Source organism: Seriola aureovittata, chromosome 7 (assembly GCF_021018895.1).
Source record: "Seriola aureovittata isolate HTS-2021-v1 ecotype China chromosome 7, ASM2101889v1, whole genome shotgun sequence".
Classification (NCBI taxonomy): Eukaryota; Metazoa; Chordata; class Actinopteri; order Carangiformes; family Carangidae; genus Seriola; species Seriola aureovittata.
Window position 1 is genome coordinate 4,265,299 of NC_079370.1, and position 24,328 is coordinate 4,289,626.

The 24,328-nt window shown below is 41.2% G+C and overlaps 4 protein-coding genes across 5 annotated transcripts in view; 3 read left to right on the forward strand and 1 right to left on the reverse strand.

The window, feature by feature from the left end:
• Nucleotides 1-3,987, forward strand: part of bmper (BMP binding endothelial regulator) — a 30,542-nt gene extending 26,555 nt beyond the window's left edge. For both annotated transcript variants that reach the window (XM_056380536.1, XM_056380535.1), the window contains exons 12-16: nucleotides 416-579; nucleotides 827-1,028; nucleotides 1,653-1,995; nucleotides 2,241-2,371; nucleotides 2,788-3,987. In XM_056380536.1, the coding sequence (XP_056236511.1) occupies nucleotides 416-579; nucleotides 827-1,028; nucleotides 1,653-1,995; nucleotides 2,241-2,371; nucleotides 2,788-2,969 (1,022 nt within the window). In that variant the 3' untranslated portion in view covers nucleotides 2,970-3,987. The remainder of the gene's footprint in view (nucleotides 1-415; nucleotides 580-826; nucleotides 1,029-1,652; nucleotides 1,996-2,240; nucleotides 2,372-2,787) is intronic.
• A 2,657-nt stretch (nucleotides 3,988-6,644) lies between these two features.
• On the reverse strand, nucleotides 6,645-10,161 carry eaf1 (ELL associated factor 1). Its single transcript, XM_056380538.1, has 6 exons — nucleotides 9,906-10,161; nucleotides 8,988-9,082; nucleotides 8,529-8,665; nucleotides 8,149-8,321; nucleotides 7,814-8,035; nucleotides 6,645-7,706 (listed from the first exon to the last, which is right to left on the reverse strand). Exons 1-6 carry the CDS (start codon nucleotides 10,006-10,008, stop codon nucleotides 7,657-7,659), a joined length of 780 nt encoding a protein of 259 aa, XP_056236513.1. The 5' UTR covers nucleotides 10,009-10,161; the 3' UTR covers nucleotides 6,645-7,656.
• A 253-nt stretch (nucleotides 10,162-10,414) lies between these two features.
• On the forward strand, nucleotides 10,415-13,372 carry mettl6 (methyltransferase 6, methylcytidine). The gene is made up of 5 exons (XM_056380537.1): nucleotides 10,415-10,899; nucleotides 11,314-11,448; nucleotides 11,544-11,714; nucleotides 12,006-12,147; nucleotides 12,479-13,372. The coding sequence occupies exons 1-5, from the start codon at nucleotides 10,597-10,599 to the stop codon at nucleotides 12,631-12,633; spliced, it is 906 nt and encodes a 301-aa protein (XP_056236512.1). The 5' UTR covers nucleotides 10,415-10,596; the 3' UTR covers nucleotides 12,634-13,372.
• Nucleotides 13,373-20,656: 7,284 nt separating this feature from the next.
• LOC130172700 (C-type lectin domain family 17, member A-like) lies at nucleotides 20,657-23,651 on the forward strand. Its single transcript, XM_056381571.1, has 5 exons — nucleotides 20,657-20,727; nucleotides 21,136-21,465; nucleotides 21,782-21,936; nucleotides 22,220-22,317; nucleotides 22,946-23,651. The coding sequence occupies exons 2-5, from the start codon at nucleotides 21,396-21,398 to the stop codon at nucleotides 23,094-23,096; spliced, it is 474 nt and encodes a 157-aa protein (XP_056237546.1). The 5' UTR covers nucleotides 20,657-20,727; nucleotides 21,136-21,395; the 3' UTR covers nucleotides 23,097-23,651.
• Nucleotides 23,652-24,328: the final 677 nt, after the last annotated feature.

A 24,328-nucleotide genomic window follows, 5' to 3' on the forward strand; every position in this document is an offset into this window, starting at 1 on the left:
TGTACCATTTCAGGACTTCAAAGACTTTGTAACCTCGCTTCTTCATAAAGCTGAGTTCAGTTCAGTTGGTAAAACAGAAGTTTTACCACACCACAGATCCCATTCCCACTTCAGAGTCAGGTCAGATTAGTGCCACATATTTCAACATTTATGATAAATGATCCATCTGCTGCTGGCTGTCAGGCATCAACGTGGAGTTTCCTTTTTTAAACTTTACATTTTGGGTTGTTTTGGGACAGAGACAGAGACCTGCTGCTGTCCCACTGCTGGGATTTTAAACCATTTAAGTTCCAACAGCCTCTTATTTTTTCCAAAAGTTATTTCTGCTTCTTTTGGTCGTTCTTTCCCACAGATTTCAACACTTACTCCATCTCTCTCTCTCTCCCTCTCTCTCTCTCCCTCCCGCCCTCTGCAGAGCCAGGTGTGTGCACAGTGTTTGGGGACCCTCACTACAACACCTTCGATGGCAGAACCTTTAACTTTCAGGGAACGTGTCAGTACGTTCTGACTCGCGACTGTGGCGGCGTCCCCACCGGAAGTCCAGGAAATAACATCAACAGCCCAGACTCCAGCTTCACGGTACGGAGGGAGTTTACGTTCGTGGGACATTTTACCGCCTCTGAACAAACACGCCGACGTTTTGACGTCAGTTTTATTTGCTGTCTGAGTTCCCCTGCTTTTAAAACGCAGACAAGAGCCTGCTGTGTAACGCTAAACCTCAACATGTGAAATCCTTCTGTGAAAAGCCAAAAAAACTGCTGTTTAAATAACAGGAACATCTCTGAGAGAACTTCACCTTCACTCTCCGTCACTTCTCTCCTCCCAGGTGTTGGTGAAGAACGACGCCCGGCGGACCCGCTCCTTCTCCTGGACTCAGTCGGTGGAGGTGAGGCTGGGGGGTTTGATCCTCAGCCTGCACCAGCACCTGACGGTCCGGAGGAACGGCACCCGCATCGCCCTGCCCTACCACGGCCCCGGCGTGCACATCGACCTGGACGGATATCTGCTCAAACTCACCACCATCGCAGGTCAACACACGCTATAATGAAAATATGAAGCCGTCCTCATCAGTGTGACATGAAGCGGGAACAATTGTTCAAATTTCAGTGCAAACAGCTACAAACCACAGTTATGTTAAACTGACAAAGATTTAAACTGTCGTTGTGACTCATAATCAATATATAGACACTTATTAGTGTCATTAGGCCACAGTGTTGCAGCCTTTTGCGTGGATTATAATAAATAATTATAGAGTTTGTACTTTTCAATTAACATATAAAGCAGAAATCAAGTGTAAACCTAATGAATTTTAACTGTGAAATAGTGTGTAATTATTCACATTACACTCTAAACTGCAGCTGCTGCAAAATAATGTCAACTCAAGCTCAACTTACTGGCCTTTTCAATCAATTTCATTCACAACTGAGCACAGTCTGTTTGCTGATGAAGTCCATGTGGTTGAAAGCTATGGCAAAAGCTAGTAAATGGACCTTGAGTTAATACTGTGACTGTGGTCGAGAATAAAGTTTCAACTTTGACTTTTAAAAAGTATAAAATTAATTTCCCTGTTTGTTCTGTTGAGTAGAGAAGTTTTGTCTAAAGGAATTTACTTCCAGTCTTGAACATGTAGTTTTCCCTCCCTCCACCTGCAGGTCTGGAGATCACGTGGGACGGTGACAGTTTCGTGGAGGTCGTGGCGGCCCCCCACCTGCGCGGACGCCTCTGCGGCCTCTGCGGCAACTACAACGGCCACAAGCGCGACGACACCATGGGAGGCGACGGCCAGTTCAAGTTCGACGTGGACGAGTTCGCCGAGTCGTGGCGGGTGGAGGGAAACGAGGTGTGCTCCCAGCAGCCCCCGCCTCGCCGGCCGACGCCCTTCCTGTGTCCGGGCAGCGTCAAGGTCAAGTTCCGCGCTCACCGGGAGTGTCAGAAGATCAAGTCGTGGGAGTTTCAGAAGTGCCACCGCGTGGTCGACTTCGCCCCTTTCTACAGGTGAGGCCGGAGCCGACACCAAAACGATGACACAACAACCCACATAATAAATAACCACTTACTTTAACCCTACCCCTGCCTGACTGTAACCACACCGTGCTGTATGTATGAAGAAAAACACATGTCTTCACCACATAAACTCATCTAGATTTCACCAAAGATGTACATGAGTGTATTTTACCTGTGGTTCTGAATAATCCTGTTAATATAAACTAACTATAACTAACTAATCTTGCTCTCCGCAGGTCGTGTGTGACAGACATGTGTGAGTGTCCGGTCCATAAAAACTGCTACTGCGAGTCCTTCATCGCCTACAGCCGAGCCTGCGAGAGAGAGGGAGTACCCGTCGTCTGGAGGCCCGACACTGCCTGTATGGGTGAGTCACGGCGCCCGAGACCCAATCAAATCACATGTGATTTAAAATGATCTCACAGACCGATGGATAACTTGTTTAATCTGAAGTTTTGTTCACTGTGGTTTTAACTAAGATCAGTTTTGTCCTTCAACATGAACGTGGCTGCCGCTGACGTCTGTTCAGGATGTGACATCGAATCTCTATCCAGCAAAATCAGCCTCTAAATAAATTCAGATCAAAAATGATTAATTATATTAATAGTTTAGGTGAACTCATGATAATACAGGTCTGACATGAATCTGGATGATTTACAATCCTGAAACTCCCCTTGAAAGAAAATAAATCACACTTTGTTTTTAGGAACCAGAAGAAGCCAAAGCTTAGTGACGGCTGATTTACTTTTTACATGAAGTGAAATTTTCTCTTCCCTCCATCAGCCACCCAGTGTAAACACGGCGCCGTGTACGACACCTGCGGCCCGGGCTGCACCAAAACCTGCGACAACTGGAACGAGATCGGACCGTGCCACAAGCCCTGCGTGGCCGGCTGCCACTGTCCCGCCAACCTGGTGCTGTTCCAGGGACGCTGCATCAAACCCATATCCTGCCCCGGGCGGTGACCCTTGTGACTCGGGTGGGAGGGGAGAGGTGGGAGGGTCGTTTAGTTTCACAAATTAAAAAAAGGGCCAAACTTGCCGAGAAGAAGAGTTTGGGAGGACACTAAAGGGTCTGAGGTCGACGGATCAGATGCCACGAGGCACTCAGGGTCCATATCTTAGCGAGGAAGCGTTGCTGCAGCGACGCCTCGGCGAAGGAATGGACCGAAGGGAAACTTTGTGGGATGGGAGGCTGATCCTCGCTGCTGCATTCAGCTTCTGAACTTTCTTGTGCCTCTTGCAATATCATGTACTGTTACAATACCAGTCGCCGCCACAGGGGGGCGCCAATTTCAGATTCGTAGAGGAAGAACTCGGCTCCTGAGAGGGAACTCAGGGGCCCTGTTTGGAGGTTTTACACTCTCCGGTATCTGAGGAAAAGTTCGACACGCTGCCGCGGACCCTCAGGAAACAAACGGGGCCAGTGGACTCCCGTCAGAGCCAACATGGCGCCCGAGTTTCTCTCACAGACACTCCACAGTGGGAAACCGAGCATCTGCATGAGAGATAGCAGAGAAACTGATGCATCATATCAAACTGTCCTTGTGATCCCCTATTCCATCATTTCATACTGTAAGCTAACCAGATTTATATGAAAGACAGACAGCTTTTATATTATTATTGTTCTAATTATTATTATTATTATTATTATTTGTTGTTGATGTTGTTAATTTATATATCTGTCAAATGAGACGTTGTAGCAAAGAGCCAGAATCATGAATATAATTGAGTTATAAATGATCTAAAGGGAAACAAAAGCTATTTATGTATTTGTAGTGTACTTTTGTGTTACTGTTTGAAGAGAAATGCCCAAATGTGACTCAGTCGTTGCACCATCGCAGGGAAAAAAGTACTGTATTGTGTTGTGCTCCAGTGTACAGGTTGTCGTGGTTAGTATCAAACTGAAGGTGTTCATCTAAGCGTATGTTTCACTTGACAATAATTATTTAAGACCAGCAATATAATCTTTCTTGGAAGTCGACTGTGGACTGCTGTCTTTACTTCTTACAGTCTCAAATACCTTGTTGGAGGAGGAGAACGCCCGACCTGAAGGTTGCTGGTTCAAATCCCCACAACAATGTTGATGATTTCCCAGGCTCAATGGTCATAAGAAAAGATTTTCACAATAAAAGGGTTAAGACCGTTTTAAATACATTTGCACACTTTTAATACACTTCAAATTTGTACAAACATATCTCACATAAATGAATCACTAAAACAAAAACATTACAACTAAAGCACCAAAATACAACAGAGTCCATCAGACAGGAGAACGTCCACCTGCCTCAGTGGTCGACTCGTTGGTGGAGAAACTAATCATCCACATCTGGCGGACGATTCAGTTCTCACATAAAAGAAGAAATACTTTGACAGTAACTGGTAATCTGAGAAGCAGGATATCTGAAGACGGTTACAGTTTTTCATACTGTGTGTTTTTTTGTCAGTGACTTGTGTCACTTGATAACGTACAATCATCTCTGTTCTGTTCTGTGCATTAATGAAGCAAAGCTGAACTTCACCTGAAGACACTTTTTGAGAAACACGGCTACGATATAAAACACCGACAGCTCCGGTTACATCCTGCGTGATGCTAAACCGCGCTCGACACGTACGCTCATCACGGTAGCTGAGGAGTTTCATTCCAAAATTCACGTGACAATTAATAAATTTTCGTGTAAGCAAACATTTATTAGGAGCAGATCCAATTAATGATGCGGGTATTAATGATTGATAAAGATATATCGCACTGTATTTACTGTCTGACATTCTATTTGAGTGTAACGTTAAAAGTTCCCGCATATGAAAATAGTAGGTGAATGGCGCACTGCACTGGTGCTCTACTTTCAGCTAAGAAACCTGCAAATACTGTGAGGCTGATGAATCATAAGTGAAATGTCAATTGAATTCGCAGCTCCCCACAGAGTGGAGAGTGTCAGCCTGAACAGGGAACAGTAGCTGTGTGAGTCTGTGTGGGCGGCTGTATTGATTCAAACTGAACCATTCAGGCTCCTCAGACTCATGGGAAATACAACTGGGAAAAAAAAAAAAAAAAAGGCAGATTGATTGACTTCTTCCAGAACCAATAATATTTCTATGATGGCCGGCGTGTGCCTGTATTTTCCAGTAGCTCTTCGTTCTCCTTCATCATACAAAATTAAAACAAATAAACTTAAGACTCCTTTTATTGGTCTCTTAACAACAGATTGGCTGTCTAATTAATAAGGAGAGAACATCCCTCAACCCATAATTCCCAAAACTTTTTACCATCTCCTGGAAATGAGCACGATTCAGGGTTTAACCCTTTTTTTTTTTCATTGGTTATTTTGCAGTGAAACTCTTCAGCTGCGTGTTTCTGACTGCATTAACAATAATATACAGTACGACCAAAACCAAATGATTTTCACCAACACCACCGGCTCCAGCAGATGAAAGGGAAACAATCACCGACTTCACTGGTTCATAAGCACGACACAGACAGTCTCAGATAAAAGCAACAAAAGAAAAGAAAAACACAATAACACAGTGACTCTGTGACACCGCTGACGTTCCTGCTCTCCGCACGTGACGCGGCTCTTTGGCATTTTTCAGAAAGCGACACATTCACCTTCATTTCCGAGCTGAAATGCTGTAAGGCGTGGAATGGTACCGTGGTGTAGGTGTTAATATGAAAAGTCTGGATCAAAAATAAGATTCTCTGTTGGAATAAAACGACACGACTGATACGACGAGCTTCGAATGAGCAGCGGCCATTTTGCAAAAATATTACAGGAAAATAAAGCTCTTTGGAGGAAATTAGTTTTCCCTTTTTAACTTTGATAAAAGCCATTAACTGATTAATTATCGGATTAACTTTAACTGATTAATGACTGATTTAATAACATCAGTAATCCTCTGAGGCGTTGCTATGATACTGTTACTGGTCACACTGTGAGTCAGCTGGATTCTGTTGTGATAGTTGATTGATCAGATGAGCGAGAGGATGAAAGTAATGACGGCTTTAAAGATCTCCATCGTCTAAATACCACCTCAATAAGTCCTCCTCTGTTAGACGCAGAGCGGGGAAACGTACATTCAGACATTCTCATTGTTTTACAAACAGACAAGAGTGTGTTTGAGTTTCTCATCAGCAGCTGGAGCAGCTGTTTCCAAGCTTAGATAAGGAAGAATGTAGTTTGTCCAGCACCGCGATGAGAAGCTGGTGAGGAAAGTGAAGCAGCTAAAAGAGGCAGATGTTTCTCTCTCGGAGGCGAGAGGAGGCTGAGCACTGGACTTCAGTTCAACTGTTTGCTAATCTTCTGCCCCCTAGTGGTAAAAACAATCACTCGGCGCAGATTTAAACACCTGCATCTCGACTCCAAAGTGTAGCTGTTGTACTATGTGGTCCTAAATATCAACCATCTAAACTTCAAATTCACTTTAAAGTTACGTCACTAAACAAGACAAGTTTGAACTCAACTCGCATGAGAATGAAATCAGAACAGAGCAGCAACATGACAGTTAATTTCTACAAGTAGATGAACTGTTTAATTAAAGTTATTCTATATTTTCCTCTTTGTCAATAAATCTCATTAAAAACCAAAAACAGCACTCAATTGACTCAATTAACGAGCACACACACACACACACACACACAACACACACACACACACACACACACACACACACACACACACACACACACACACACACACACACACACACACACACACACACACACACAATCCACCATCCTGCTGCCTCAAATACGCACTAAAACATCAAATGTGGATTAATCCGCTGCTGGAAATAGTCCCTCAACAGATGCACTATTTCCTCCTGTGTGTTTGAGTAACTTTTGTCTGTTTCAGGAAGTCACTGTATCGATCTTTATCCTTGTGATCCGATTTTTAAAGATTTACATTTTCAGTAGGAATCAGTGAGCTCAGGGCAGAGAAGGCGATCAGTACCGGGACACTAGCACATTGTTGGTTCTGGTGTTTTCATGAGATTCATTGACAATAAGGAAAATATAATCAGCAGCCTTGTCCTTTAATGAAGGTCATCTGACATTAGGTTGATAGTTAATCACAACCTTTTCAAGATTAATTTCTAAAATGAGCAGCAAACAGTTTCAAACCACAAAAAAAGAAACACTGCTGCACAATGGGAGTTTTTTTTTTTTTTCCTCGACTTGTTGCTCATTCGCCGGCAGCACGACGTGGAGACGATTCCCACAACCTTCTCTGACAAACGACGCGACGAGGGGAGAGACCGAGCCGCGATATATCGAGCCGACCTCTTCCTCGTCCCGACACAGAGACGAAACCCCAACAAAAACAGATGATACAAGTAGGTAAAACTAGCTGCTCTAAGTACAGAAAATATGTATGTGCACTCTAATATATAATCTTCCAAACCTCTCAAGTAAAAGTTTCTTTTTCCTAGAGTTTTGCTATACAAAACAAAATATACATCTAATAAAAATACACTCTTAAAGTTCCAGGCTGGCCAGCTTTAAGGATATACTAAAATAATAAAGATAAAAAAAAAAAAAATACAGTCAACCCAAGATATACAGCTGGGGTCAGCTACCACAGCAAAGGAACAAGTGAACCAGGCAGAAAGGAGGAAGAGGAGTGTGGGCAGAGAGAGAGACTGACCAGCGCAGAAGTCAGTCGTCATCGCTGTCGCTGCCTGATTCGCTGAGCTGGAGGTCGTTTCCTGCGAGGAAGAGGAAGATTCTTAATATAAAATAAAATATTTATTACAAAATAAGTTCTAAAAGATAAACTCCAGCTTCCTGTCACCTTAAACCCTGAGATACTCACTGAGCGTGTTCATGAGCTGGTTGTTGCCCTGCTGCCGGTCGGCTCCTCCGTTGGCCATGGGGTGGCGGTTGGGGGAGGTCTGACTGAGCGGTCGGGGGGCGTCGTGCTCGCCGTCGCTGCTGCTGCTGTCGTCGCCGCTCCCCGAGGCGCTGGCCGAGTCGGAGGAGCTGCTGCTGCCGCTGCTGCTCATCTGCTCTATCACCTCCACCTCCGCTCGCAGCTCTGCCAACATTAAAGTTTTATCTTCCCAGTGTTGATTTATTTCCAATTATCAGTGAAAACCCGACTTCCTCCTTCCACGTGTTATGATTTAAGGCAGGATAGAGTTCGCTCACCTCTTTTGATGTCGTCGAGCTGGGGCTCTGGGGAGGGGTTATCCTTCGAAGGGGAAGGGGATGTCTTGACTCCGGCCCCGGGCTTGGTGGGGGCCCGGAACTGAGAGCTGGGCTGGCTGGACCGGACCGACTGCTGTTCGATTCGGGCCTGGATCTTACTGCTGCCCTCTGCCCTGAAACACACATTCACACGCAGCAGATATACACACTATTAGTCCTTTGTGTTTCTACAAATCTCTCTTGATTTATCTGGAGCTTAAACGCTGTAAAATCCTTCCTGGAGATTTGAAAACAATGAAGAAAAAAAGCATGTTTATGTCATTAAAAATAAGTTATTGCACCAAATCTAATCACTGGCGTGAACTGCTTTGACGTCTCACCTGGTTTTCTTGACCTGGATGCTGCTGCTCAGCTTCTCCAGTACGAATTCCCCAGTGTCGTGGTTAATGATGAGCACACAGTCCTTCTGGTAAGGCCGCTTGTTTCCTTTGAACACCGTCATGGGAGGCGTTGAGCCCTGAAAGAACAACGGTTCATCTAAATATGTTCCATCTATGTTTTCTTTTAAATTATCAGAATGAATTATTCTATTATAAATGAGCCAGTCTTGATTGACGTTAACCAGCCGACAGGTATATTTACCTCTTATTTTCACTGCTACCAAATCAGCTCAGGTGACACAAAGTCAAACTCAGTTCTATTAATTTCATATCTCTTTACTTATCTATATTTGTATCTTACTAGATACTGCACATAATGGTTTTCCAAACATTCACATATCCTCATTGTTTGGGTCAGATAAACAGACGGTAGGCTGCAGTGCAGTTCAGCAGTTTTACCGGAATGTGAGGTAACGTTATGGTAACTTCATCTCCTTTCCCAACTTGTAGCTCTCCCTCACAGCTCGTGTCGATAGATGCTGGTTTGAAGTCATCTGCAAAAGAAACATTTTTAGAAAAATGTGAGCACAAGGTGCACTGAGAGGGACGAAAACAAACTCTGATGAGGAAACTATGTAATAAATGGTTTCTAAATTACCTTAAATATACAAACAATTCTGTTAAATTCAGCACCTAATCTGCCAATACTTATCTTTATTTAACTGCACACAGTTTACACACATGTGATGTTTTCCTGATTAATGAGCAAGTTGGTCAGAGCTGAGTTTTTGTGTGCAGCAAGTCCCTCATTAATTTTTTTGTAATAACTCAACAAAAACAAAACAAAACTGAGTCACAAAATCTGAACAAAATATTTAGAGTTGATATTTTTTTTATACTCAATTTCAAACTAGTCTTAATTCATGCATTTGCCAATAAAGAAAAACATGTACACAACCACCTTGTCCTGGTTAAAGTGCACAACCAGCCAACTTCAACGTTTAAGTAAGTAAATGGTGTAAAAATGTGAGGAAGCAACACACGTGTTTGTGTATTTAACCTGTATTAATGGCAGCAGCGCTTTCTCTCCTTCCCGTACGTAATAATATTACTAAAACAAATATTAGCAAACTATAATAAGAAGTCAAAGTTGCTTAAAACTTTAAGAGCAGTGGGTGTAACGAGATTTTCTATGCAAATGACTCAATGTACTTATCCATCCATAATTGGCTAGGTTGTATAACAGACATCCTCCCCGTCCATGTGAGCGCACTTATCCCACACAACAGATCGTTTAACACCCTGCGCCTGTTTTTAACGCGTTTTCTTTTGTTTATGTGTAATGTTTTTTTTTTTTTTTTTTGTTGACACACTCACATCTGATGGTGTGAAAGGAAGATTTTGGCCTCTTCTCAAAGCTTTCTCCGAGCTTCAAAACATGCTCCTCTTTGTCCAGCAGCGGATTCGTGCTCCCGTTCATGTCTCCGTTTGTTTTAAAACGTTTAAAAATCACATTTATCTGCGGTGTTCCCGGAGGCCGAGCTGTGTCCGATAACTTCAGAGAAGTCTAAATCAGATACCAACTATGAGACAAAGTTAGCCTGCCGCGGCTAACATTTAGCAAAACATCCCTTTCGTCACGCGGCCACGCCTCTTCCGCTTTCGGTCCGGCTGTGAAATGTGACGTTAGAAAGTCCACTTTTTATATAAAAATATAAAAGTTGCGAACAAATGAACTACATATCAAATCACATAATTACTTTTCTTAATATGTTCTGTATTTTCATTCACTATGCAACGAGTAGTGATAATATTGGCGCCTCACGGTAAGAAAAAGAACTAATTGCAATCGCTACACGGATGGATTTAAGTGACGGACAAGATGGACGCGAAATGTGTAAAGATGTAGCCAGTCGGAAATTTTGTTAAAACATTAGGTTAGTTTTACTTCCATTTGTCGTATAAGTAACTGAAGTTGAAGTACAATCGCATGATATGGTTGTTTCCCAATAAATTAACGACCAACAGAAACCGTTAGAAAGCAAAACCTCTGTTTTTTAAAAGCAGCATGGCGCTCTCAAATGAAAGTTTCCCCGGTGATATTAAACTATCATCATCCCAAGAAGAAGAAGAAGGGTCAAAAGATGAAATCCCCGGACAAACCAAAACCTCCACCGCCAGAGTTTTAAGTCAGGAGGAGCTGGACAGACTCGGCGGGGAGCGGGCTCTGGTGTCCGGCTTCAAGCAGATGAAGCTTGAGAAAGAAGCTCAGAAAAACTGGGACTTGTTTTACAAAAGAAACACGACGAACTTCTTCAAGGACAGACACTGGACGACCAGAGAGTTTGAAGACCTCAAAGCGTGCAGAGAGGTGAGGAAGAGAGTGGAGCAATTAGAGGAACGTTCTTTTAATGTTTTAATTGGATTTAGTTTTTTCGTGGTGTGTTGCTTGATGTGGTTAAGTTATGAGTTGTGTAACTGAACTTGATGCTTATTGGTTAAAATAGCCCCTAAATACAGGTTGTTGTTTTTTTAATGTGTTGGGACCCAAGACAAATTTCACCAGACTTCATTCAAAAAATATGGCATTTTAACAAAACCTTTGCCAATCTGCCAATTTGCTCTTTTCAAAACACAGTTGGCAAAAAAAAAGTTTCCCACCAGGGACACTGTAAAAATTTAAAACTCAGGTGTCAGTATTTCCTTAGGTAGGGTTATACATGAATAAAGTGATCTGATATTGTGGCCATCTGTTAGTTCTGTCTTTGTCCTGCCTGGTTTGCAGTTTGAGTCACAGAGGCTGGTGCTGCTGGAGGCCGGCTGCGGCGTGGGAAACTGCATCTTCCCTCTGCTTGAGGATGACCTCAACATCTTCGTTTATGCCTGTGACTTCTCACCACGAGCTGTCGAATTTGTCAAGGTACGATATCTATCCAGTTGTATCTATGGAGCATATTTTTAACCACAAATTAAGGCAGCGCTTGATCATACAAATAAAAACTTTTCTGTTTACAGCAAAACCCCCTGTACTGCCCTGAGCGCTGCTGTGCCTTCCAGTGCGACTTGACTCAAGATGACCTGACGGCAAACGTGCCGGAGGGCAGCGTGGACGTCGTCACTCTCATCTTCGTTCTGTCGGCCGTCCACCCTGATAAGATGAAGCTGGCTTTGCAGAACATCAGCAGGGTGAGAGCAGAGGCAGGAAAGACTCGCTGCAGGATTCCTTAATCTGATTTGATTATTTCCTCTTAACTTTGGGAGTTTTCCTCTCTTTAAAATATATAATCATTCATATACATTCCTAATATACACACAATCTAGTGTGTAGAAAAAAACGTACATACATATATTGATTGACATGAGGGTTTTTAATGTAGCTGCTGGACTTTTCAGTTACAACACTGGTCTGGTGGTAACATCCCATGCTATTTTTCATGTAAGATGAATGTAATGGTGTCACTTGCGTGTGGCTTGAAGGTGCTGAAGCCTGGAGGCATCGTCCTGTTTAGGGACTATGGCCTCTACGACCACGCCATGCTCCGATTTAAAGCTGGCAGCAAGCTGGGGGAGAACTTCTACGTACGCCAAGACGGAACCAGGTCGTACTTCTTCTCTAAAGGTCAGTAAATCACTTTAGTTTGTTTGTATAGATAGATAGATAGATGGATAGATGGAATAGAGAAGTTATTTTTCACTTATTTTAAGAGCTAATGGGTCTTTGTCTGCCCCTGTGTTTGTTGTGTGAATGTAATATAGAGGAAAAACTCTATGCAAGTTCTTGATTTTAATTCTTCAACAGTTCAGCCAGTTCTTGTGGGACATATCGCTCTTTGTAATGAAACTACAATATGAACGTTTGTGGAGCCTTTATCCATATTTTGTCCTTTCTCGAAAAGGTTGTTGGTTCCCTTCTTCTAAAGTGTCAGTTTGCTCTTTTCATCTGCTTTCAGAGTTCCTGGCCGAGCTCTTTGAGGAGGCGGGTTTCCAGTGTGTCACTAACGACTACGTCCTGAGAGAGACGGTCAACAAGAAGGAGGGGCTCTGTGTTCCCAGGGTGTTCCTGCAGAGCAAATTTACCAAGCCTGGCCAATCAGAGAGCTCCTGATGTCATCTAACCTTTGACTGTCACCTCATGAATCTCCAGAGGTGGAGAAGCATAAGACTGGGAAGGGAATTGGAGGCCTAATGGTGTCACCAAGGAGGCTCATGGCAGCTGGATTTCAATTCTTATGCCCATGTGGGCGATGCAGGTGGGTAAGGCAGAATAATGATACCACCTTCTAAACCACATCGGAGCTGCTCCTTCACCAACAGCTGCAGATGGTGCTTGTACCGGGAATCTTATAGATGGAAATATGTGGAACTGTATGAACTTTCTGGTCCAAAACATGCCAACAGGAGAATGATAGTTCAGTCTTGAGCTGGATTAATAATGAACAGTCTGAACTCACTTTTCACAGCCTGTGTCAAACTTTTCTCAGCTGCCTTCAAAATGTTTTTTCTCCTGTGAACAAACAGGTGTTTTCGTTGCCTCCAGCATCATTTCTCTTATTCCTCATGATATTAAGTTCATGTAAGGATGTTTAGGATTTTAATTTTGTGTAAATGATTTTAAATGTTTTCACCATCTATACTGTGAGGGGAAAAAACAACTGCAGTGTGTCATTTCACACTTGGTCTAAAATAGTTCAGAAAACTTGCTCACAGTATCACCTCTGGTTTGTGGTCCAGGTATTCTGAGCTATAAACCACAGAGGCAGATAACAATCATACATTCATGCACATTAACATCCTGACCTTTTTAAAAATAAACATTTAGGTGGTTTTCAAGTGTCTTAACAACAGGAAGCGTCGTTTTTATTTTACATTGTCTACAGGTAGACCAGTTTATTTCTTACTACTGGCTGCTAATATTTCACTGATATGTTAGATGAATCTTATCTGATTAAGAGACCAGTATATTCAATATAAGGAACAATGAAATGATCCTTGAGTGTCTAATTTTGTCTAGTTTGTCAATACACAAGTCATCCAGAGGAGGGCGTTGTTGGTGTGTTAAAGTGTGATTCAACACTGACCAAAAGTGGTGATCTGTGGTTTCACTTGAACTTCAGAGACTAATACCCAAAAAAGACACAACACACATTTCCTAATCAAATTATTTTCCTAATAAACACTCAGACATTTTCTGTCAGCTTGTAAACAGAAACGCAACGTTGTATTTCTGCCTGTTGGGTTTCTCTCTGCATCAGAGATCACAGAGGATACTTCAAATCTCACAGAGGCCTGTAAATCTAATGCAGTTCAATACAGCAGCCTAAGTAAATGTAAGGTACACTTTCCAATATAATGCAGTCTAACAATATATGTATTTGATTGCATTAGTTTGTGGAGACATTAAACAGTTAGCATCACACTGATTAAAGTAAATGTTTTTTTTTTAAAAGTGCTTTGTTTTAAAATGTGTTGGTTGTGTGAACATCTGTCTATCATACAGATAAAGACCTGTCTTTTATTTTATATTTAGTTTCTTTAACAAACTCCTGTAAAATGTTTTGACACAGAGACACTAAAGATTCATTTTCATGTAAACGCTCTCGTTGCTCTTGTTTGGTGCGACCAAACTTGAAATAGCATCAGTCTCACTCTTTGAGTTCGTTCTTACATTTCAGCACAGTACTGTCACAGCCGATCTGATAGCTGAGAGTTTGTGAAGGTGAATTTCCCTTTCAGGTGTGCTGATCAATCAAGTTCTTTCTTTTTAATTTCACAGATGTAGTGCTTTGTTTACACTGTCACTGAGGTGAAATTGATTTCTGTTTCCTGATTTCTTCTATGTTACATTAAATTGCACAAGCATAAAAGAAACACACGTGAACGTGTCTCAGCCACGTGCACATTTACTCACCTGCAGCCTAGAGAGGCACAATAATAAATAAGTCTACAGCCAAAGTTTCTATCTCGTCTGAGGACCTCGAATATCTGCACAACCTTTCGTGCAAGTCCTCCCTGCAAAACTGCAAATTCCTCTCAGATCAGTGGTTTAAATGAACTGTACTTGACACCTTTTGTCACAGTTTTAGTGTCACACAGTCAGCCCTTTTATCTGTATGTGTTACTTAGAGCTTGATTTCGAAACTGTACACCACCTGTCGACATTTCCTCTCCTGTGGTCTGGCTTTTGCAGCCCTCCACTCCTATAATGAAGAGCACATGGTAGGTTGGTGTCGGTGGGAGGAGTACATTGAGATAGAATCACACCTTCAAGGTTATTCTTGATAGGTATCTCATTAATGATTGCTTCCCTACCGTTGGTAATCAAAGCATGTGTGGTGAACCAGGTGATTTGCTTATGGTTTCTTGGTTAACAATTAGAGATAACACAGCAACCGATTGTATCTGTTTTTGTGGCTGAACCGTTTAGGTCGTTGCACAGTTTAGGCCAATTCTGCTGCTCTAACAGATATGGCTTTGTCCTCTCCACTTGTGGGTTGTTCGGCCCTTAGAAAACAACAATGGCAGGAAGGAAACTGAGCGAGAGCAGACTGCTCTGAGTGCTACCAACAAGATGCAGCATTGCTGCCTTTTTATTTTTTGATTGTGGCTTGTCACACCTTGACACGGACAGTGAGTGTGCCGGGTTTTGATGGTTCGTTTTTTTTTTAAGCCTTCACTTTAGAAATGTGTGCAGGGCTTTGTTTCCCAGTGCCATGACAATTGTATTTCAAAATGACTGTATTATTTTGACTTTGGGCAGAGAACCAAATCATTTTTTTGGCAATCCTGTCTTTGTCCCAATTTAAATTAGAAACCGAGGATCTGGATAAAATCATTTGAGAAACTGTTACCCAGACACAGTAATCCAGCCACTTAGATTTTTTACTTTTTACTGTGTCACCGCGCTTTTTCCCTTTGCTCCTGCTGTAATTAGGGTCGCTAGATGTTGCCTAGCAACAAAACGTAACTGTGGATCATAATAACCTGCTGCACAAACGACCTATGGGCTTGTTTTTGTTTGTTTTCTTTACTGGAGGACAGTTATTGGTTGACAGATTTAAATCACCCACCCCCAATGTAAGTGACAGATAGCCTGTACCATTACACATCATTAGATACAGTGGTAGAGTAAGATAATGGCTGCTTTCAGGACTATTTAAAATCGATTATGCCTCTATTATCAACATGAAATCATTTCTGGACCAGATTTGTCTTCCAAAAACACTAAATGAATGGCACTGCTTGGGTTTTGAATGCTGAGGAGTCACCAACATGCACCTAATTAACATTAGCCATTAGGCTAACATCTTAAAGCAGGCACACAAAGTCATATAGGGGATGTTTAATCTGCTGCCACTGAAGCAGCTACAACAGATGATGAAACATCAAAATACAAAAAGAGGAAAAATATTGTTTTATAATAAATCTTTGTGTAACTTGGTGCTCCCAACTTGTTGGAGTCATCTCAGTCAGCTGATCTACAAGGGAACATAAAGCAGAAAGAGGCATCAGAATGACAAGTTAAATTAAATTCTATAAAGAAAATGAAGTAGGATTCATCCTCTGGGGATCTTAAATAGTTGACAAAATAAGTCATCGAATTCAGTAACTGTTGAGATATTCCTGTTTGGACCAGAGTTGTTCAAAGGCAGAGCTGCTGGCATGGCTTAAAATTGCACAAATTTATTCCACATTGTTTTGATGCCACTGTATTTTACTGTTGCTCAGTTTCAGATGCATTGCTTACAATGTTTACAAAATTGTATTCATGAGTCATTTTCAGTTATAAAGTCAAAACACTACTTTAACTTAAAAGAAGACAAAGATCTACTCAGTTACAATGATAAAAGTTAATGTAATATTCCATCTTGAGAGTGAACATACCTTTTGACAGTGATCGTGATTAAATGTCCCATTGCACTGTTTCCATTTTCACATTTAGCCTCGCATTGGAAATCACCACTGTCCTCTATTGTCAGGTTTAGAATCTCAGTCACCACCTGTCTGCGTCTCATGTTGTCATCAAGCTGTGTCTCGTTCACTGTAGTCAGGTATTTGTTGGGGTTAGTCAGATCAGCATTTTTGGTGATATGACGCCATACGACCTGCACCAGACCACATTTCTCCAAGTCATAATTTGCCTCGCAGGATAGTTTCACCGTTTCGCCTCTGGTAGGAGTCATGACTTTCTGTTTGTAAAGGACCTCTAAGATTTCTTCTAAAAAATGAGAGGAAAGAAAAAAAAATAGTTCAACCTTGTTTATAAAATCACTGATTCACTTTTACTAGTTTAAAGGAATTACTTTACATTTTGAGAAAAACACTTATTCACTTTCTTTCCAAGAGTTAGACGAGAAGCTCGATACCACTCACATATTCATCTGGCAATTATACATCTACATACATTAGCTGGTTAGCTTAGCTTAGCATAAAAACTGGAAGCAGGAGGAAACAGCTAAGATAACAACTGTAGCAACCCTTCTAAAAGTTACTAATTAACATTTTAAATCTTGTTCATTTAATTCACACAAATATTGCAAAGCTATATGCCGCTATATGTAGCTTCATGGCCAGGAGCAGAAGCTTCCTGTCATCGTTTCCTTTCATCCTCATCCCACACAGCAAACGGCTATTATAAATACGATGTCAAAGTAACTCATGAAGTGAAAACAAAAAGTAGCAAATCAGTCTGATTATTATCATAAGAATTGTGATTTTGTTTTGTTCTTGTCACATCTCACATCCAGTAAAAAACACAATAGATCACTATAATTGTATGTAGCTACAAGCTGCTGCACTCAGGTCTTTGTCCGCAAGTGTTTCATGACGTTAACGTGAATTGTTTTCAGCTTATCAATACATCGTTTAAAATGCTTTTGTTTCCTGTTTATTTTTGTGTTTATTTGGCAGAGACAGTTTGCAGCAAATATATGGGCAGCTGCAGCAAAGTAATTAAATCACATGTAGTTCTACTGTTGGTCGTATTGTTTCAACAGAGTACAGTTTGTCCATTAAAGCATAAGCACTTAACAGTATAAACACACAAACATCACAATAACATGCAACTATTATAAATGAATTAAAAAAAATGGATTGAGATTAGAAAAAGTCTTGGACAGAAACATAAAAATATCAAATACTCCCAATAACAAGGAAACATTATTTACTTCTGTAAATCCTGTGAGAAATTTTCTGTTATTTTAAAAACTTTCTAAAGCTTTATAGGCTTTTTATACTTGGTTTCCCTTCAGCCAGTGTTTACTAACAAGCCAAAACTTATTCAAAAAAGCTAAACTAGTTCAGATGAAAGTTGTTGACATCTGTGTATACTATGGTCTACTGTATAATTAGAACTTAAACAGGCCACGTGTGTCTTCTAATAATACCCCGCAAGGTTTTTCCCCCCGACAGTGACGGTACGTTGTATCAAGAGAACAAAAAAAATATGTGAAAGAAACCCAAAAATCAAAAGCTGTTCACCAACCTTTGTCCTCAGCAGACGACACACACAAAGTCAGCAGCAACACCACAGTGGGTCCAGTGAGCCAAGCCATTCTGTGAGACACACACTGCACGTTTACACTAAAGGTGAACGCGAGACCACGGCGTGAGTTACAAATGGCAGAGGTTAAGCAGTATTACCTCACTTCATGTACTCCTGTCCTATTTACTGCAAACATGAGTGTGTCTGCTGATGTGTGGGCGGAGGATGCACATCGTTGCTCTGTTTTACAGTCAGTGTGTTTCCGTTCTCAATGAAAGCTAGAAACTCACCACTTTCTTTTGATCTTTTGAAATTATTCAATTTTATTGATTGAAGCAGTTGTCCACTGTCGTAGGACATATGAGCAATTTTAAAAATGGCTCTTATTGAACTGTATTTACTGTTTCAATAAGTCTGTATTGAATAATTTTTTTAAACTGCTTACACCCTGATTTTCACCCTAGGTGCTATTTAGATTTAGAAAGTTGAATTCAGGAAAACATTGTGACGATATCACATACTAACATAGTGAGCACTTTATTAGGAACACTTCTCTTTGCTCTCAATCAGCTTCTACCACATCTCAAAGGCGTTCTACTGGATTCAGGTCTGGAGACTGGGGAGGCCACTGAAGTTCACTGAACTGTCGTGTTGGTGAAACCAGTTTGACACGACTTTAGCTTTGTGACATGGAGCATTTTCCTGCAGGAAGTAGCCATTAGAAGATGGTGGCCGTAAAGGGATGAACATGGTCAGCAACAATACACAGATAGACTGTGGCGTTCAGACCGTGTTATCAGCCCGAAGTGAGACAAGAAAACATTACTCCACCACCACCAGCTTGGACTGTTGACGCAAGGCAGGTTGGCTCCATGGATTCAAACTCCAGAATATTGGTGAGTCTGTGTCCACTGCAGCCGTAAGGTTTCTGCTCTTGGCTGACAGGAAGTGAAACCAGACGTGGTCTTGTGCTGGACTAGCTCATCCACCTCAAGGGGCTTTCTGCTCACCACAGTTGTAAAGAGTGGTTATCAGAGTTACCGTTGCCTGTCCATCGGCTCTAACCAGTCTGACCATTCTCTTCTGAGCTATGAGAGAAAACACCTGAAATACCACAGGACGTGAAATCATCAATCATTTAGCATGACGGTGTGGCATTAAGCGGTATAGTGTGGGTACATGCGTGTGTGGATGCTGGTTTTAGAACAAGTTCTATCACTGACAAAAATATCTGGTGAAACTCGCACTCTAGAAAATCCTGTGCCACTTCCAGTTACGTGAGGCTGACAACACAACGTTTAGCTGATGTACTTATAGGGAAGCAGGAAGATGCTCGTCCTTTTGTTAAGTGGGCACATGCAGTGAGTGACGGACAGCATCTTGTGCAGCTGCTTCCTAGCAGGTGAATGCAAACAGCTCCCCTTTGTGGAGAACCTGCAGCCTGCTGAATGTACCTGTGAGACAGTTGTAAGTCAGTTCTATGCAGGCCAAGACTCAGATATTAAAAAAGGTTAAATCAGTATCCGTAGTGTTGATGATGTTTATTGAATGGGTTTTGTATTCTGAGTGAACATACTGATGCTGGATGTCAAGTTCTCCATTCTCATTCTGTGTGTTTCCAATAAACCAAACACATTATGACTTCCTGTGAGGATTTTTTTTTTCCAAATAAAAAGCTACAAATCAAATCAGCCCAATGTTAAAATCAGCAAAAGTTGGTACTCATAGTCCATTTTTGGTCTTATTTTCAACACTCGTCATCAAATTTATGTCTTTTTTTTGTAATCCGTGGTTAGTGACACATCTGTCTGCATCACAATTGGTCAGTATAAATAGGAAATGAAACCCCCGCATGAACTCCAGAGAAGTAGTCGGTGACTAAATTAGTTTCGTAAGACATAGTAGTGCCTTCTCTAACCATCAACACTGTCACTGCAGGAAGAATGGAGACAGGACTCTATGCCAATTATCCAATCTTTGACGAGAAGAATGGAGGGAAGAGGAGAGAGGATTTGCATTCAGGTCAGAACATCTCAGATAAGTTCAAATGTTTTTGTTTTTTACTTCTGAGCTATAACCCTTTTCCGTTTCATCGTACAGCACTTTGGTTTTGACCTCTGACCCTGTACATTTTTTAACTTGCAAACTTCTTTTCTTTAAGAAGTCCAACTTATGCATATATTGTTCTCGTGTTATGTTTTAAAGATTAATTTAAAAATACTTTATCAAGGTGTGTTTCTGTGCATATTGAAAAAGCATTAGAATATATTTCTATAATAGTTTAACAGACTTCTCAAATACTGTGATGCTGGAGAGTCCCTGGCTTACTTGTGAGTTATTTTCAGGAAGCATATTTATTGAACCTCACAAACTGCCTCTGTCTAAAGTGAATATACACATTTATATACATTTACTTTTTCTAATATAACACTTGTGACATTCATAAGAATCTTAATATACAGCTACTTCCTCTCAGTTTCAAGGGCGTCTCCTCTTCCAAAAACCTCAGCCTCATCTAGGTCATTGTTGTGTACGTTCCTCTTAAATGTGCACCAGTAAACCGCATGTTGATAATAGAAATATGGTGGGCGGTATGCATGTTTTGTTTTTTTAATCTATCTATAGGAGGATCAAAAATGTACATATTGGTTGGAGTGAGCTTCGGCCTGCTGTGCATCGTACAGTCCACTCTCAATGTTTGTCTTCGGCTGCAGGCTGGTGAGTGTGAGCCCCCCACCTTCCACATCCCACCGCAAAAACTAACATTACAGATTTCAGAAAGTGAATCCTCCGTCCAGCTGATGAAAAGCCATTTGAAAAGCACGGCAAAATTTAAATATACTGTATATATTTACCTTGTCTACCTGTAGACAAGCTAGCACTGGCTTTGTCCAAACCATAGCGAAGGTGATCTATCACAGTGATAATGTAATAATAATATTATAATAATTCAATGGTGGCAACTCCTTGCAGCTTGTAGTAGTATACGGAGAGACTCCCAACTGTTTTCCCCTGCTTCCAGTGTTTATGCAAAGCCCAGCCAATCACTTCCTGGCTCTCTGAATTAGACCTTTAAGTGTTAAACATCAGAAACCACAAACATCTTATCTGTTTTTCCCTTTCTAGTTGGGTTTTTTAACAGCTCCGACAATATCCCGACTAGCAATTTCATCCCGAAGTCAGATGATGACATCCAAGCCCTGATTTTAGAGAGGGATCAACTGCTTCAGGTTGTAGACCAACTTAATCAAGATAAAGTCCAACTGGTTCAAGAGAAACAACAACTTCTTCAAGATAAAGACCAACTGGTTCAAGAGAAAAACAAACTGGCAAAACTAAAGGAAGAGCTACAGGTCACTAATAGGGACCTGACTGAAGAAATTAACATGTTAAAAGAGAAAGTCATCCATCAACAAATTGAGATAGACAGATTTCAGTCGAGAAGAATATTAATGGGTGAGTGCATTTTTTTTTCCTTTATGAATTCATTTGTCTTTAGCCATTCCAGCACCATGGCTCTAAGGATGTCTCGGTCAGTCAGTCAGTCAGTCCACCACTAACCCTAAACCCTAACCGTTAATAACTACTGGATGGATTACCATTAGTACAGAAACTCATGGTACCAAGGGGATTATTGTTCAGTCATGTATCGTCCTATCACTGGTCTTTTTTTCTCCTGCCCTGTTCTTCTTCACTTGTCTTGTCCCATTCTGTCTTCTTCTGTACTGTCCCGTCTTATCCTGATGTGTCCTGTCTTGTGCCTGTTCCTTAGAAAAAAGTAGCGTCCCAAGATGTCCCCAGGGATGGTGGACATACAAATCCAGCTGCTACCAGCTTTCCTCTGTGAGAGACACCTGGCAAAATGCCAGACAAGACTGTGAGAGTAAAGGAGCTTATTTGGTGATTTTGAACGATGACATAGAAGAGGTATTTCTAATTTTTCTTATGCAAATCTAATATACTGTATTATCCCAACAGCCATGTATGCACTGTTGAAGAAGTTAGCAGATTAAGTACATGTCTGCCTTTTCTAACCTCAGCCTAAGGATAAATATCATCTGGTCTAGTACCCTCTTGCCCCATCCAACCTGTCCTGTCTGGTCCTGTTTTTCCGGTCTGAATTCAACTGTGACGTGCCACTTCTTTATTTATTGTTGACCTCACTAACCACATGGGATAAACCGTTTCACCTACAATCCCTTCCCAACAGAAAGTCGTCCGTAGTTTTGGAGCTGTCAAAATGTGGATGGGCTTGAGATGTCGACATTCGAGATGGACGTGGATGGATGAATACCCGCTGCCTCCTCAGTAAGACTTACAAAAGGCAATGCGCTGTTTCATCCAGACAACTTTTGACCTGTTAATCAATGTTTACTGGGTGATTCTGGGGTTGGGAACGTGGATGTCTGGGGATCACAGGTAGCCTGAAGGGGCACAGGAAAGACAGGTATATAAAAGCATGGATGGGTGCCTGAAAGGACTTAGAGTAAAGACATTTGTCCACCCAACTGACAATCTGTCTTATGTCTTTATTAGAGAGCAGAAAGACCAGGAAATGTAGGGGAATGACATGCAGCAAACTGTCCGGCCGGCCGGGAGTTGCTGCTAAGGGCATTTTCCCTAACCATTCGGCTGTTTGGTAAACCCTCCCAAAAAAATTCTTTGCTTTTTTTTTTTTAAACTAAGACTAGTGATGTACCACAAGGTTTCATCAAACCCCTTCATCCAACCATTTTCTATACCTGCTTATCCTGTGCAGCATCATTAAGATCTGCCTAACCGATAACATCATGCACTGAGCGATGGCAGGACACACCCTGGACAGGCTAACACATATATGTGCTTATATAAATATATACTGTATATATACACACACACACACACTGTTCCACCCTCACCAAGTCCAATAAAACAGTGTTTCATGCTGTTTTTCTAGTCCCTCGAATGTGCAGCTGGACTGTTGGAGCCCCAGGAATTGCAGGTGTGCAAATGTTGACGGAAGCGATTTGTGCTCAGAGACCTGGTTCATCCGCAACTGCAAAGAACATCACCACTGGATGTGTGAGAAGGAGCCAGCCATTATCTGACCTCTATAGGGCTTTCATAACAAACGTCTCTGTATATACGTATATATCTATTCATTGTCATTGTTGATTTTAATGGCTTCATTATTCTGACACATTTATATCGATGTGTCAGTGTAAGTGTTTTCTGCTTTGTGTGAAGAGAGTAAAGAGTAAAACAAAAAATCTTACCACTAGTTTGTTTATATTAAAATCGTATTAAATTGTATTCAGAGATAAACTTCAATCTTTAATGTGTTTTAATAGTTATTAAAGGCCTCTTCGGTGCTTGGCTTTAGACAGCAATACCACTGACTTGCAGTATTCATATTTAATTCAGTCAATGTTTTACATTCATGAAATTAATTTATCTCCAATGCTCAGAAGAGTCAGTAAAATGCAGTGAAACCCTTCACATGTCGAGGACTTTGTGCAAATAATGTACCAACACCTGGTGGCCACTAGAGGGTGGTAGAGGATGTTATTTTAAATGTTTTGTACCTCGTACTCTTCATGTCAGTGGTTGGTATGTCTACGATAATGAAGACAGGAATTTGGAAATGCTTTGCAGCAAGCATTCAGTTTACTATGCATCTTCTATGTTCAACTTCTGTGGAAACATGGCAATAAAGTTGGCTTTGAATTTGAAGTATACTGCCTGTGTCGGGTGAAAACCCTGTAACATCTTAAACTTTTTAAGTTTTACTTCTTCTCCATTTCTCTCAGGAGACAGGAGGCTTTACAACAGCAGTATCACATCGGCATCCATCTACTACAAAAAGTTTCACTGTTTGCTATCAGGAAGAATAAAAACAAATAATTGCTGAGCCGAGCAGGCAAAGTAGTTGCTAAGTTAAAGTTTGTGTTGATCAGCAACCCAGTCAGGCAACTTCGAGCAAAGGCTACTGGTTATTTCATTGTATAGCTTTTTAAAAACGTAGTCCTCACGAACAAGTAACTGTCTGATGTTGCACTTCCATAACAAATAGCCAAAGACCAACACTGACAGAGAGAACTGTGAAATATTCCAAGTAACACAAACATTTTAAACTTTTTTCAGACCTTTACTTTAGTCCATGAGGACCCCTCAAGACGAAGGTTACGTACAAAAAACAAGGAAACAAAGTAAGTAGACAGCGATTCTTGTTGTCCAGTAATGTGTACACAGTATACAAGACAATAAAGAAAAATGTAAATACATTTATCAATAAAAAACATTACACATAAACAAACAAGCACACTTTGGTAAATATTCA

Coding starts and splice junctions, on each gene's coding strand:
- eaf1 (XM_056380538.1), bottom strand. CDS start 10,008: ATGAACGGGAGCACGAATCCGCTGCTGGACAAAGAGGAGCATGTTTTG. Junction 8,666..8,987: donor TAACGTTACCTCACATTCCG/GTAAAACTGCTG, acceptor TTGTTCTTTCAG/GGCTCAACGCCTCCCATGAC. Junction 8,036..8,148: donor GCTCGACGACATCAAAAGAG/GTGAGCGAACTC, acceptor TAATGTTGGCAG/AGCTGCGAGCGGAGGTGGAG.
- mettl6 (XM_056380537.1), top strand. CDS start 10,597: ATGGCGCTCTCAAATGAAAGTTTCCCCGGTGATATTAAACTATCATCA. Junction 10,900..11,313: donor ACCTCAAAGCGTGCAGAGAG/GTGAGGAAGAGA, acceptor CCTGGTTTGCAG/TTTGAGTCACAGAGGCTGGT. Junction 11,449..11,543: donor GAGCTGTCGAATTTGTCAAG/GTACGATATCTA, acceptor TTCTGTTTACAG/CAAAACCCCCTGTACTGCCC.
- LOC130172700 (XM_056381571.1), top strand. CDS start 21,396: ATGTTAAAAGAGAAAGTCATCCATCAACAAATTGAGATAGACAGATTT. Junction 21,466..21,781: donor GTCGAGAAGAATATTAATGG/GTGAGTGCATTT, acceptor CCTGTTCCTTAG/AAAAAAGTAGCGTCCCAAGA. Junction 21,937..22,219: donor TGAACGATGACATAGAAGAG/GTATTTCTAATT, acceptor CCTTCCCAACAG/AAAGTCGTCCGTAGTTTTGG.